A 15958-nucleotide genomic window follows, 5' to 3' on the forward strand; every position below is an offset into this window, starting at 1 on the left:
GTTATTGACTCTCTTGAGAGTATCTTAATAGGATAGCTCGTTTGGTATTTTAGCAAATATCCTTAGGTGAGGTTTCATTATTTATATCTGTCTCTTTGTAAACTTGTTATATTGGAAATGTGTGTGTTTTTCCCTTCTTTATCAAGGAACTCTTCTGTCCTGAGGGGTTTTTCCCCCCCTAATTTCTTTTATTCACATGCATCCATTTTTGTTTTACTCTTTGGATCATGCTGGCACTCGTTTATTTTGACACTGTTTGCTGCTCCTTAAGTAGAGATTAAGCAGTCCATTGTGAAATCTTCTGTGGTGAAATGATCCTGAAACGTGCTACCGGCTGGTTTCAGTGACTCACAGTTGTTTCTGTTATTTCGGTCCTGCCTGAAGAAAGAGGCTCAGTAACTAGTGCGTCTGTTCCCGGGGCCTTCCTGTTGAGGCAGCTCTTTAAATGCTCCTTGATTGTGACTTTTTCATCCCTGTCTTACAGGCCAAACTTCCTGAATTGCAACCGTTCCCTTCTCCAGATGGTGACACTGTGACCCAACATGAGGAACTGGTCTGGATGCCTGGAGTTAATGACTGTGACCTCCTTATGTACTTGAGGGCAGCAAGGTAATAGGAATTCTCCCCATTCTGCCCCCTGAATTAGGCCGTCTGAGTGGATTAGGAGGCAATAAACTTTCTCCTTTCCCCTGAAATTTTATTTATACATTGAACATTCTCTCACTTTATGTTTTCTTATACCCTCTGTAATCAGAGCTCTGAGTTTTCATGTCAGAGAAAAAGTTTACCATGGTAAAGTCACTTTTTTTTTTTTTTTTCCTCAATCTTTGCCCCACATCAGATTTTAGAACTCTGCAGAAGGGAAATATCTTAAGCCATACATGCAATTATCAACACTTCTAAATACAAGTTGAGTGATTGGGTCATTTAGCCCGTTTTAAAATCCCATTACAGATTTCTCTACTTTAGGCTGTTCCTTGATGCCTGACCCAAGCTTGGTGTTTTTGTGGCTTACCTACATGAGAACTTGTTAACCTACAAATGCCTAAAATATAAAAGATAAGTTTAAATCTGTCCCTGCTCATCACAGTGCAGGCAAAGAGCCTTCCTTCGTCTGCAGTGGTCTCTGGGACTCACCGCAATGTCAGCAGTGTGCACCACGGCAGGCCCCGGTAACTGAACTTTAATCCTGCGGTCAGCTGCGCTGTGTGTAGGGGTACACAGCAGAGACGAGGCCGCCTCAGTGCAGTGCATGCGTGGCCACTAAGAATTCTTTTCATCCCCTTTCCCGCTTTTAACTCACCTAAGGTTAGTTGATGTATAGCATGAAAGGAATTAAGCAAAGTTTCAGAGGATTTAATTATTTTCAAAAGATCTTTCTTTCAAAAAGATTATAATCTTTCTTTCAAAAGATTGTACTCTAGCCAACTGTCGTGGCACATTGTTTTAGCTTATTCATGCCCTCAAAACTAAAAGCTGAGTACAGGTAAAGCATGGGAAGAAATAACAGAACTGGACTGGAGTAAGTGAAACATTTTCCTTTGTGATTGAGTGAAGGGTGAACTGTAGAGGATCTTAAATTTTTTTTTTTTTTTTTTTTGAGAGAGAGAGAGAAAGAGAATCTTAAGCAGGCTCCACACCCAGCTCTCATGACCCTGAGATCATGACCTGAGCCAAAATCAAGAGTCAGATGCTTAGGGTGGCTCAGTTGGTTAAGCGTCTGCCTTCGGCTCAGGTCATGATCCCAGGGCCCTGGGATCGAGTTCTGCATCGGGCTCCCTGCTCAGGGAGGGGAGCCTGCTTCTCCCTCTGCCTGCCACTTCCCCTGCTTGTTCTCTCTGACAAATAAATAAGTAAAATCTTAAGGAAAAAAAAAAAAATCAGATGCTTAACTGACTGAGCCACACAGGTACTCCTAAAAAATTTTTTTTAAGATTTTATTTATTTATTTGAGAGAGAGCGTGCATGAGTGTGCAAGTGAGGGGAGGGGCAGAGGGGGAGAGAGAATCTCAAGCAGACATCGTGCTCGGTGTGGAGGCTGTGCTCAATCTCAAGACCCTGAGATCATGACCTGAGCTGAAACCAAGAGTCGGCTGCTTAACCAACTGAGCCACCCAGGTTCCCCTAAAAAAAGTTGTTTTTTGTTTGTTTGTTTGTTTGTTTGTTTTAAGAAAAGTAGAAACAGGACTGAGAACTCTGGCTTATCATGCATGTAGTAATGGAATTTGGTTTGGGCTGAAAATGTACTCTGAAAACCGAGGGTTAAAATTTCTTTGCTGATGTTTTCCCTTTCTGTCCTCCAAGGAGCATGGCAGCATTCGCAGGGATGTGTGATGGAGGTTCCACAGAAGATGGCTGTGTTGCAGCATCTCGGGATGACACTACCCTCAATGCACTGAATACAGTGAGTCTTTTGAAGTTGCCCTGGGTGGGAACAAAGTTCTTTTTCCCTTGTGCTAGCTGTAGGGAGTATGCGATGAGTATGGAACATGAAGGAGCCTGGAATCTTAGGAGTGAGTACTGTGGTATAGTGCTGGGATTGAAAGATGGGCTGTGGTCTTGGCTTTGGGCCCCCCAACCTTGATCCAGTGATGTGGCGCCTCTAGGTTCATTTCTTCATCTGTGTCTGTACCTCAGGATTGTGTTGAGCCTCAAATGAGAGCCTGATGATAGTGGTTGATCTTCACCAAGATCCCACAAAGCCGACCACTGTTAACAGATGATCTTATTTAATCCTCACAATGTCCCTCTGAAGTAGGTTTTATTATTATCACCGTTGTAGATGTGAGGAAATAAGTTTGGAGCGATTAAGTCACAAGCCAAGGTCGTACACTCAAGATGTGAATCTGGAGTCTATACCTTTTGCCGCCTTCTCTGTCTCTGAGACTGTGAATTTGAAAGTGTGTGGAGGAATAGAGAAGAAGCCAGACTTCCTGGAACAAATTAGTTTTTTTATAGATGTGGCTTTGGAGCCATGTAAATATTTCACATGATTATACAACAAAATTGAGTTTTAAAAATAATAATCCTTAAAAAAACATGAAGTAAAATGTAACAAGTGAGCCTCCCAGTACTGAGTTGGTTGTGTGGCGTCCTTCAGGATTACTCATCCGCTCTAATCCCGTGACACACACAGCAGCTCAGAAGAACAAAACTCAAATTGCTATAAACAGTATGATCGCTGAAACCAGTTTACTTTTTTTGGACATTCCTTTTTGACATTAAAATACATCCTATAGGGCTGTGTAGGAAAATTCATGTATTCTTAAGTTTCTTGAAATAATTCTTCTCTGTGTGGTTACTAATGTGAAACCATCGAATCTGATGAAGTAATAATGGGTTTCTATGCATTACTGATGTACTAATAAAGTTATATATATTTACATAGGATACTGAGCACAAGGCTAAGCAACTCCTAACGACTAACTAAATGTAATTTAAGCACCCTTTTTGTTTTTCATTTTTCTTGAGAGGTCACTGTAGTTGGAAGGGACTTTTGAGATCATCTGTTCAGTCTCTAAATAGATAATAATCTAAGACTCAGAAAGGCCAAATGATTGTTGAATGCCAACAATCCAAAAAGTTCATGATGGAGGATAGAAAATAACCCAGATTCCCACCTTAGGGACTTTGCTACTCTCCAACTTGCTTTCAAGGAGGCATGTGGATATGGCTGATTTGCATTCCTGGTCTAGTTGTGTTTCCTGAGTATTACATGACATGATAATAGTCTCTTATGTGTTAGGGATTGAGTGATCTTGCTGGGATTGGGCCGTGTGCTAAGTAACTGGATGATTTTTTACATTCCCATACATTTATTTCTTTTACTTTCTCGCCTCTTCCATACTTAAGAGTTTTTGTTTTTATAAAGGGTCTTTATTCTGAGTATACATTATTGAGCCAGAAGGGGCCTGTGAGAGTATTTTATTGATGAAGAATCAGAGACTCAGATCGGTGAATCTGTAGACAGTGGGAATGGTAAGAGTGGTGTGAATGTCTGTGAATTCAAAATACCCTAAAAAGTGTGTGTTTATTCAGAGTAAGTCTTTGATATGGGCTTGTCTTCTGTGGAGTTTTTTGCATAAAAGCTTTATGAAAAAATTTCCCCTTTCACGACCATGCTGATCAGTTGAATTTTTAAATAATGAAGATGTTGCCATATTTAATTAAATATCTATTTTTGGCACTTTACTGAATTGATCTGATTTGTTCTCTTTATTTCAACCCCTCTAAGGATTCTGTAGAACATACTTCTATACAGAAATAATTTGGGCTATTTTTGCCCATGGTCCTTTGTAGCAAGTTCCTTCTGAAGTTTTCTTAAGCATTGCCAGAGGGCTTTTGGTTTTATGAGTTTTTATTTCTGTGAAGCTGCCTTCCCATCATTTGAAATTTTCCTGTCTAGGCGTGTCCAAAATGGCTCAAGTGTCTTGGTTTATGCAATCCAAGTGCGTTCAGCCACCAAAGGACTGAGTTATGTGTACATTTTGTGATGAATGGAAAAGTTTAGTGACTTTTAATTTTTCTACTTCATTGTTTTACTGGCTTACAGAGTTTGAGTTGTAGGTACTTTCTTTAATGAAAAGTGAAGTGAATTGAAAAATCTTATAAGAAGTTAATGTTTATTTCAGCTTCCTTGGAATAATGGTGGTTTCGAGCTGTGTTAAGTAATAAGTTTAAAAGATAAATACATAGTCATGTGAGAACTATTTTTTTTCTTAGAGTCAAAACAAGGTTTTAGGCATTTCTCAGTTTATAGTAAACCTGTGTCTATTTCCTGTTTCTCAGGACAGTACAGAAATTTAAAGTGTATGAAATTCTACAGTACAGCCACATTATAGTGTTAACAATCTGAGTAGGACTATTTAAATTTAAATGCATTTAAATAAATAATTTGATCTTTAAAACGGCCATCTTGAATAGAAATTTTTGAGCTGTTAATTCTTAATACCTATTTTTAAATAAAAGCTCTTCTACATTACTCGTTTTGACTCAATTTTTTCTTCATTATTCACAAATGAGATTTTTAGTGTGTAAGTTTTAAAACAACATATGGAGTATAATTTATGTATAATAAGCTGCTCTGATTTAAAGTATATACAGTTTGATGGGTTTTTTCAGATGTATATACCAGTGAAACTACTACAATGATCAAAATACAAAATATTTCCAAATTCCCCACAGTTTCCTCATGAACTTTTATAATCCTTTGCTGCTTCTAGCCTCAGACAACCATTGATATGTTTCCTCACATCATGGATTGGTTTGCATTTTCTAGAACGTTGTATGAATGGAATATCTTATGTAATCTTTTGGGTCTGGCTTTTTTCACTGTAATAATTTTGGGATAGATTTCTGCTGTTGCATTATCAATAGTCCTTTTTTAATGCTGAGTAATATTCTTGTGTATGGATGTTCACAGTATTTTATCCATTCACCTGGTGATGGACACTTGTGTTGTTTCCAAGCTTTTGGCAATTATAATAAAGGTGTTAATGAACATTGTTACTCAGTCTTTGTGTAGATGTGTATTATCATTGCTCTTGGGTAAATACACCTAAGGAGTGAAATGGCAGGATTGTATGTATGCAGGTAGCTTTTTAAGAAACTGTCAAACACGGTTCCAAGTGGCCATACCATTTTAGATTCCCATCAGTAGTATGTTAGAATTTCAGTTCTTCAGCATCCTCAACAAGACTTCATGTTGTCAGTCTTTTTCATTTTAGTGATTCTAATGGGTGTATAGTGATATCCCATTGAGATTTGTTTGTTGGTAAAGATTCCTCAGCATTTGACATTACTGATGATGTCTATCTGTGTCTCATTCAGTGAGGTTTTAATTTGAATTCCCTGACTGTCATATTGAGCATCTTTTCATGTCTTACTGCCCATTTGTATGTCTTCTTTTGTGAAATATCTTTTGCCCAATTTTAAAAATTGAATTGTTTTTAGTATAATTATTTAGTTGTAAGAGTTGTTTTTATATTGCAGATACAATTTCTTTGATACATATATTTACAGATATTTCCTCCCATACCATGACTGTTTTTCTGTAATGGTGTCTTTTAGAGAGCAAAATGTTTAATTTTCCTAAAGTCCAGTGTATCATTTTCCTTTTGTGAGAGTTTCTTTGATCACCCCATGATAACATAGATTGTTTCTGTGCTTTCTTGATGTTTTAGTTCTTGCCTTCAGGTCTGTGATTCTTTTCAAATTAATTTTGTATGTGATGTGAGATGTGGGTGAAAGTTCATTCTTTTCTACACAGGTGCCAGTTGTTGGAGCAACATTTACTGAAAACAGACTTTTCTCATTTCGTTGCCTTGATGCCTTTATTGAACATCAGCTGCCATATAAGCATATAGCAGTTTGAGTCTTTTTCTGGATTCTCTTCTGTTTCACTAATGTAATATCTGTCTTTTCACCAGTACCTCAGGATTTTGAGTATTGTAGCTTTGTTGTTGTTTTTGAGAGAGAGCGGGCGAGCACAAGAGCACGTGCCTGTGCTGGCCACTGGTGGGAGGGGCTGGGAGAGGGGCCGAGGGAGAGGGAGAATGACAAGCAGGCTCCCCACCAGGCTCCATCTCTCAACCCTGAGATCATGATCTGAGCCAAAATCAGGAGTCTGATGCTCAATCAGCTGAGCCACCCAGGTGCCCCTTGAATACTGTAACTTTATTGGAACTCAGGTAGTGTAAGTCTTCCTACTTTTTACTAGTTTTTTAAGATTGTTTTGGTTATTTTAGGTCATTTGCATTTCCATATAAATTTTAGAATCAGCTTGCCGTTTCTGTTTTTAAAAAGGCTTGATGGTATTTTCATTGGGATTGCATTGAGTCTATGGATCAAGTTAGGAAGAATTGATTGACATCTTAACAATATTGAATCCAGAACATGATACATATCTTCATTTTTAAAAAATTTTTTTATTTAAGTAATCTCAGGGCACCTGGGTGGCTTAGTTAAGTGTTTAACTCTTGATTTCCGCTCAGGTCTCAGGGTCATGAAATCGAGTCCTGCTGTTGGGCTCTGTGCTGGGTGTGGAGCTTGCTTAAGATTCTCTCTCTGCCTCTTTCTCTGCGTACCCTGCCGCCTCTTTCCCTTTCTTTAAAAAAAAAAAAAAGTCTCTACATCCAGCGGGGGCTCAAATTCACAACCCCAAGATCAAGAGTTGTACCATCTACCGACTGAGCCCACCAGGCACCCCACATACCTTCATTTTTAAAAGAGGTCTCACTAATTTTTTTTAAGTAAGATTTTACAGTTTTCAATGTACAGGTCGTACACATATTTTGTTAAATTTATCCCTAAATAATTACTGTTTGAAATTTCGATTGTTAATAAAATGATATTTTTATTTTTGTTTTTTTAAAGATTTTATTTATTTATCATGAGAGACAGAGAGAGAGAGAGAGAGAGAGAGAGAGGCAGAGGGAGAAGCAGGCTCCCAAGGAGCAGGGAGCCCGATGCGGGACTCGATCCCGGGAAGCCTGCTTCTCCCTCTCCCACTCCCCCTGCTTGTGTTCCCTCTCTCTCTGTGTCTCTCTGTCAAATAAATAAATAAAATCTTAAAAAAAAAAAAAGATTATTTATTTGAGAGAGAGAGGGGCATGAGCAGGGGTGGGGGCAGAGGGACAAGCAGATTCCCTGCTGAGTGGGGAGCCCAACACGGGGTCTGATCCCAGGACCCTGAGATCATGACCGGAGCCAAAGGCAGACGTTTACCTGACTGAGTCACCCCGGTGCCCCTAAAATTATATTTTTAATTTTGTGCCCCTAAAATTATATTTTTAATTTCAATTTCTAAATGTTCATTGATAGGATAGAAATAGGAACAGTTTTAATGTGCTGACCTGTACCTGTTCTTCCTGTTAATTTCCAGTAGCTTTCTGGTTGGTTTCTTAGGATTTGTGTGTACACAATCATGTCATCTGCAAATAAAGACAGTTTTACCTCTTTCTTTTGGATTTATGCATTTTGTGTCTTTCTCGTGCTTCATTGCACTTGCTTGGACCTGTAGTACAGTGTTGAATAGAAACAATGAGAGTGGACATCTTTGTCTTATTTCTCATTTTAGGGAGAACACATTTAGCCATTCACTAATAGGTGTAGTGTAGGGTAGTTGTTGTTAATCAAGTTGAGAATGTTCTCCTTTATATCAAAGTTTGTTTTTTGTCATGAATGGGCATTTAATTTTGTCAGATGCTATTTTTTGTGTGTAACTAATGAGATGATCATATGCTTGTTATACTGTATTTTGCTAATTTGGTGAATTTTGTTGATTAATTTCAAATGTTAAAGCAAGTATGCATTCCTAGGATAAATTCTACTTAGTCATTATGTACTGTTGGATTCAATATGCTTATATTTTGTTAAGAACTTTTACATTTGTATTTATAAGGGATCTTGAGCTGTAGTCTTCTTTCTTTGTAAATAAATCTTTTTTTTAAAAAAGATTTTATTTATTTGAGAGAGAGAGGGAGAACACAAGTGGGAGGGGGGAGTGACAGAGGGAGAGGGAGAAGCAGACTTCCCGCTTAGCAGGGAGCCCAATGCAGGGCTCAGTCCCAGAACTGTGGGACCATGACCTGAGCTGAAGGCAGATGCTTAACCGACTGAGCCACCCAGGCACCCTGTAAATAAATAAATCTTAAAAAAGAGTTTGTAAAGGATTGGGTGTGTGTGTGTGTGTGTGTGTGTGTGTATGCGTTGTTAAATATTTGATAGATTTTACAGTGCAGCCATCTGGAACTAAATATTTTTTTAATGGAAAGTTTAAAATTACAAATAGACATAGACCTATTTATATTTCTTCATGTGTCAGTTTTGGTAATTTGCTGATCTGTGATTTTAAACTTTTTGTCCATTTCATCCAGGTTATCAAATTTATTGGTAAAAATGTCAAATTATCCTGTGTTACTTTTTTAACATCTGTAGGATTTGTAATTTTGACCCTTCTTTCATTCCTAATATTGGTGATTTGTGTCCTCTCAGTCGGTCTAAATAGAGGTTTATAGACATTATTGATTATTTCAGATAGCTAACATTTGGTTTCATTGATTTTTTTTCTTTTTTATTATTTTTTTAAAGATTTGTTTGAGAGAGAGAGAACATGCGTGCTCACACGCACAAAGGGGAGGGGCAGAGGGAGAGGAGAGACAGTCTTAAGCAGACTGCACTGAGCACAGAGCCCGACTTGGGGCTCGAAATCACAATCACAACCCTGAGATCATGACCTGAGCGAAAACCAGGAGTCAGATGCTTAACTGACTGAGCTACCCAGGTGCCCCTGATTTTCTCTGTTTTCTATCTCATTGATCTCCAATCTTATTTTTATTATTTTTTTCTATTTATTTTGGGTTAATTTGATCATTTTCTTCCTACCTTCCAAAAGTAGGAACTTAGATAATTGATTTTATCACAAATTTTGATTTGCTCTTCTTTCATTATCATTGTGTTAAAAATATCAAAAAAATTTTTTTGAAATTTCTTTTACCTATGTTTAGTATTAATTTGCTTAATTGCCAGATACTTGAGATCTCTCTTGTGTACACTCTCTCTCCCTCCCCCACCCTTTTGTTTTGAAATGATACTCATTTTTAATTTAGTTCTGTTGTGGTGAGGGATACCCAGTAAGATTTCAGTTTTTTGAAATCTATTGAGATTTGTTTCTTGGCTCAGCATGTGGTTTATCTTGGTGAATGTTCCATGTGCACTTGTAATGAGTTTATATTCAGCAGTTACTGAGTGCACTATTATGTAATTGTTTCCTTAAAGTGGTGGTTATTATTACTTAGATCTTCTATGTCCTACTAATTTTTTTTATCTAGTATTTTCAGTTGCTGAGAGAATTGTATTAAAGTCTTCAACTGTGATTGTGGATTTGGGTTTTGTTTGCTTTTGCTTCATATATTTGGCAGTTATATCATTAGGCACATGCACATAATATTTACCTTTATCTGTATATTAGCTCTTTTACTTTTTTGGAATGACCCTGTCTTTGTCTTGAACTCTGTGTTGTTTGATATTAACATAACTACTCTAGCTTTCTTATGCTTGTTCACATGATACATCTTGTTCCAGCTTCTTACTGTGAATCTTGCTTTTTCTTTGTATTTAAAGAACATCTCTTGTGTCCTTTAGTTCTTTAGTTGTTTCTGACTTTTTAATCTAGTCTGGCAAGCTCTACCTTTTGTTTGGAGTCTTTTTTTTTTTTTTTTTTTTTTCGTCTTTGTGAGAGAGAGAGAGCACAAGCAGGAGGAGCTAAAGGCGGAGGGAGAAGCAGGCTCCCTGCGGGACTTGATCCCAGGACTTTGGAATCATGACTTGAGCCAAAGGCAGACGCCTAACCAACTGAGCCACCCACGCATCCCTGTTTGGAGTCTTTAAGTCCATTTTAATCTAATGAAGATGGTCCTCAGGTTATATAACACTTGAGCCACATGTGTACATTCTTAATAGCATAGCTCTTGTTGGAGAAATACAGTAGCAGTTGATGTATCTTATTTTCATGGCCACATAACTTACTGTGTTTGGTCCAGTGGTGAACTTGCAGAACAGTTAGGGACACAGTTGTATCATTTATGTTAAAAATGTATTTATCTTTTTACTTCATAAGTAAAAAAACCAAAAAACAAAAAACTTGTATTGATGTAGAGGAGGATGATGTGATAAACATGTTGGCCTCTCTTGTTGGAAGAGGAGGGTGTTCTTAGTGATGGGAGTGTACTCCTTAGTGTATGTTGGCAAAGGTATGTTGTATTTTACTACTTTAAATTGTGAACACCTATTAATGTAAAATTATTCTATCTGTAATTTTATAATATGTTTATAATATGACAAAGCAGTGGTGCTTCCTCTAGAAGATTTTAGAAATGTTTCTGTGTGTACTGTTCAGGTATGTGTTTCTTCATATACAGTTTCTGTGAGGTTCATCTGTGTACTTTTGGTTCACATATAATTTGTAAGCATAATGCTACATAACATAGAGATGGCCTGGAGCACCTGGGTGCCTTAGTCGGTTAAGATCTGCCTTCAGCTTGGGTAATGATCCCAGGGTCCTGGGATCGAGTCCCTCTCCCTCTGCCTGCAGCTCCTCCTGCTTGTGCTCTGTCTATCAAAGAAATAAATAAAATCTTTTTAAAAAAAAAAAACATGGAGATGGCCTATATTATTCTAATGGGATTCAGCCATCTTTAGTGCTTGCATTTATTTGGCCTTTTACAAAATCCATCTTTATAGTTATGCTTAGAAACTAACAGAGTCTGGGGCACCTGGGTGGCTCAGTCGTTGGGCATCTGCCTTTGGCTCAGGTCATGATCCCAGGGTCCTGGGATCAAGCCCTGCATTGGGCGTCCTGCTCGGCGGGAGGCCTGCTTCTCCCTCTCCCACTCTCCCTGCTTGTGTTCCCTCACTGTGTCTCTCTGTCAAATAAATAAATAAAATCTTAAAAAAAAAAAAAAAGAAAGTAACAGAGTCCTATAGTTTGAGACTATGGTTTTTTAGAAAATATCATGCTGACTTGTTTTTACTAAGTTGATACTGGATTTCATTCTTTGGGCTTAGGTATCTTTCCTATTTCCTAATAAAATTCAAATTCTTTTGGCTTCTCTTTCTCAGAACTTATTTGCATTTTTATGTTTACTTTCTCTCACTAACAGTAAACATATATATGCTCACTATATATAAGTAAAATTTATAATCAGGCAGCAAAGATTTCACTTCTGTCTGGACCGTTTTATCCCTTGAAATATGGATGGCTTTTAGACATTTGGATTAAGCTTTTTACATATTGTAGAGAGTATGTATTTGTCGGCTTACTTATTTATGCACACCCACATCTCCTTCAACAAAGGATGCAAGACTTCCAATAGCTTAATAGTTTTTTTTTATCTCTGATATATAAATATTACTATTTGCTAACCTTTGGGTATTAATTCATCTTTGTTTTCTGAGCCTCAGCCCGATGCCTAGTACCTAGTAGAGAGGCACTAAGTATTTGTTGAATGATTGAATAAATAAATCAGGTTCAAGCCGAAATCACATTCGATCACCCAGAACTTGGTATTATAAGGTATTTATTTATTAGAGAGAGAGGGAAAGCACACATGCGCATTCACGAGTTGGGGGAAGGGAGTGGAGGGAGAGGGAGAAGCAGGCTGCCCGGTGAGCAGGGAGCCCGATGCGGGGCTCGATCCCAGGACCCAGGACCCTGGGATCATGACCTGAGCTGAAGGCAGATGCTTAACCCACTGAGCTACCCAGGTGACCCCTTACTTAAATTCTTTTTACCATTCTCCATTCAGATTAGTCAGTACTAAATAGCAGGATGATGGGTTTTTTTTTCTCTAAGATTTTGATTTGTTGTTGAAAAGAGAAATGGGAGAAGTTTATATGCTGTGTGATTTCTTGTTATAGAAATGCAATAAATTTCAGAATAGTACCCTGTGTAAATCAGCCTTGGCAAGCACCTCTGCTAGTATTTTATTTATATTATATCAAGATATTGGAGTCTACGGCATATTACATTGTTAATTATAGCATAATTGAGGATGCAGTACTTTTCTAGTATAACCAAAGCCTTTTCAACAATTATCAGCTAATAATATATAAAGTTGAGGTTTTATTTATTGTACTTTGACCAACTAGAAACATTTTGAACTTTGGTTTTGAAAATTGTTTAAGTGTTTAGAAATTTATCATTGTGGCTCCCTTTGGGCTGAGAATTTCATAGATTCACTTTGTTCAAAAGTTTCAAGCAGGGGCACTTGGGTGGCTCAGTTGGTTGAGTGTCCATCTCTTGGTTTTGGCTCAGATCATGGTCTCAGGGTCCTGAGATCGAGCCCTGCTTCGGCTCCACACTCAGTGCGGAGTGTGGTTGAGATTCCACCCCTTTCCCTCTCCCTCCCCCTCTGCCCCCTCCCCACTCTCGAATTCTCTCTCTCTCTCTCTCTCTCTCTGTCTTTCTCTCTCAAATAAAAAAATAAAATCTGAAAAACCAAAACAAAAAAACCCAAAAGTTCCAGGCACAACAACACTTTGACAGATTTCATGATTTATTCGTCTCATTTGGATGAAGATGACTTTTTAAATTTAATGCTTTGATATTTTGTTCCTTTGTAGGTGATCTGTAACTTTAGTCAAAATTGAACATTATGGGGGCGCCTGGATGGCTCAGTCGTTAAGCATCTGCCTTCGGCTCAGGTCATGATCCCAGGGTCCTGGGATCGAGCCCCGCATCAGGCTCCCTGCTCGGCGGGAAGCCTGCTTCTCCCTCTCCCACTCCCCCTGCTTGTGTTCCCTCTCTCACTGTCTCTCTCTGTCAAGTAAATAAATAAAATCTTAAAAAAAATAAAAATTGAACATTATGCTCTGCTTCTGTTCTTTTACTAAATACAACAGAGAGCATTCTCTAAGTTCCTCGGGTGGATGGGGAGATAAAAGGCCACTTATGTTAACCTCTGGTAATGGTAGCTTTATGACTTATTGCAGCAGTGATTTTGTATTTGATAGGTTTTTTTTTTTTTAAGATTTTATTTATTTCAGAGAGCACAAGTGGGGGGGGCAGAGGGAGAGGGAGAAGCAGACTCCCCACTGAGCAGGGAGCCTGACATAAGGCTTGATCCCAGGACCCCGAGATCATGACCTGAGCTGAAGGCAGATGCTTAAGGGCCTGAGCCACCCAGATGCCCCTGTTTTTGATAATTTTAACAGAAAAGTATCACTCTAAGTTTTTGTCATTTGTCGTGCTCCTGATGCAGGTCTTCATGATTGTGGCCCTGCTTGGCTTTTCCACGTGAATCACTCTCAAGTTTCTTTAGCCATTTCTTTTCTTTTTTCTCTTTTCTTATTTTTCTTCTTTTTTCTAGAATAGCTTTATTGAGATATAATTCATATATTTCATCCATTTAAAGTGTCCCATTTAATGGCTTTTATTATATTCCCACATTTGTGCAACTGTCACCACAGTCAATTGTATAATGTTTTTGTTATTCCAGGAAGAACGCTGTACCCATTAGTAGTCACCCTTCAGTTTCCCCCTCCCCCATCCTTGGTAATTACTAGTCTGCCTTCCAGCTCTATGGATTTGCCTGTTCTGGACATTTCCTATACATGGGATCATATAGTATATGGCCTTTTGTGACTGGCTTCTTTACACTGAGTGTAACATTTTTGAGTTTTGTTCATGGTGTAATTCTGTTAGCCATTTTATATATTATAACCATTTTATTTCTTCTTCTGGTCAGCTTTGTATGTTTTTAAAAATGTGGCACCTTCACTGAAGCAACATTTCCCAGATCTGATCAGCATAAGGTAACAAAGAAATACCACTTAGTTTTCCTAAAAGCTCATCTTCCTAATGCAATCTAAGCTTTTATGAGTGTGTGCTCGACACATTTTTTTTGTCTTGTGTTTTTGTCTTGTTTCATTTTATTTCTCTCTGTATACTGGCCTTTGCTAAGCCATTTCTCTCCCACCCTCAGCATTTTGACTGAATTTTGAACCAGGCACAGGACCTTAAGCTTATCACTGTTTTCATTCTATTGGATATCAACTATTAGCTGCCTGATGTCATTAGTAACAAAGGCAGTATTAATAACAACAAAATTAAAATGTGTTGATTGAGTACTTACATGCTGCGTGAAAGTGTAAGTGCATTTTTATGAATGAATTCATTTAGTCTTCATAACAATTCTTTTTTTTTTTTAAAGATGTATTTTAGAGAGAGTGAGTAAGAGCGAGCAGAGGAAGGGGCAGAGGGAGAGGGAGAGAGAATTTCTAGCAGACTCCCCACTGGGTGCAAAGCCCAATGCGGGGCTCAATCTCAGGACCCTGAGATCATGACCTAACCGAAATAAAGAGCTGGCTGTGTAACCGACTGAGCGAACCAGGCGCCCCTTAATCTTCATAACAGTTCTATAAGTATGAATATCACCTACAGATTAATAAGCACACCCTGTCATATATATTTATATACATAATAATTTAAACTTAAAGAAAGAATAGAATTGAGGCCAGTGCCGTATAGCAGTCCTCTTGAAATGTCCGTGAATCTGTGGTTTTGGGGCTTTGCTCTTCAGGCCATTAGAAATCCTTCATGCTTCATGCTTGGGGTACCTGGTGCCTCAGTCCGTTGAGTGTCCGACTCTTGGTCTCAGTTCAGGTCTTGATCTCAGGGTCGTGAGTTTGAGCCCCGCAGTGGGGTCCAGGTTGGGCATGGAACCTACTTTAAAAAATAAAAAAGAAAGAAAGAAAGAAAAAATAAAATCCTTCATGCTCTAACCTCTTGGCGCATCTCCATCCTTTCTCCTAGGCACTCAGCAGGGGCTGGGGAATTGACTTGGCTTTTCCTTGTGTTTGGCAAATTTAGAAAGTTCCTTTAAAAATTTAAGAAACTTCTTTCTCAAATGATTTCTTTCTAATATGGTAAAATGTTTTGAGAATTACATGGGGTTTTGAAAAATGTCCACTTAACATCAATCATAATTTTACCCATCTATGAACCTGTATTAAGCATTAATATTAATACAGTAAGTATTTAGCAAATCAGGATAAAAGCCCTTGGCTTTTTTACATTTAAGAAGAAGCTTTAGTAAAATCATTCATTCATTTATTTATTCAGTAATAAACATTATTCAGTTCCTGTTCTTTAGGAAGCCTTTGTGGGAGGGCATTTGTTAAAAGTGTTGATAATCTAAGTAAATATTTAATCTTTTTTTTTTTTTTTAAAGATTTTATTTATTTATTTGACAGAGAGAGAGACACAGCGAGAGAGGGAACACAAGCAGGGGGAGTGGGAGAGGGAGAAGCAGGCTCCCCGCTGAGCAGGGAGCCTGACGCGGGGCTCGATCCCAGGATCCCGGGATCATGACCCGAGCTGAAGGCAGACACTCAATGGACTGAGCCACCCAGGCGTCCCTAAATATTTAATCTTAGAACAAAGTAAGCCCCTGAGTTT

General features: G+C 38.2%; 1 protein-coding gene across 8 annotated transcripts in view; it reads left to right on the plus strand.

The window, feature by feature from the left end:
• RERE (arginine-glutamic acid dipeptide repeats) overlaps positions 1-15958 on the plus strand; it is a 415927-nt gene that overhangs the window by 292896 nt on the left and 107073 nt on the right. For all 8 annotated transcript variants that reach the window (XM_078073823.1, XM_078073818.1, XM_078073819.1 and 5 more), the window contains 2 exons: positions 485-609; positions 2305-2404. In XM_078073823.1, the coding sequence (XP_077929949.1) occupies positions 485-609; positions 2305-2404 (225 nt within the window). The remainder of the gene's footprint in view (positions 1-484; positions 610-2304; positions 2405-15958) is intronic.

Source organism: Halichoerus grypus, chromosome 5 (assembly GCF_964656455.1).
Source record: "Halichoerus grypus chromosome 5, mHalGry1.hap1.1, whole genome shotgun sequence".
Taxonomy (NCBI): Eukaryota; Metazoa; Chordata; class Mammalia; order Carnivora; family Phocidae; genus Halichoerus; species Halichoerus grypus.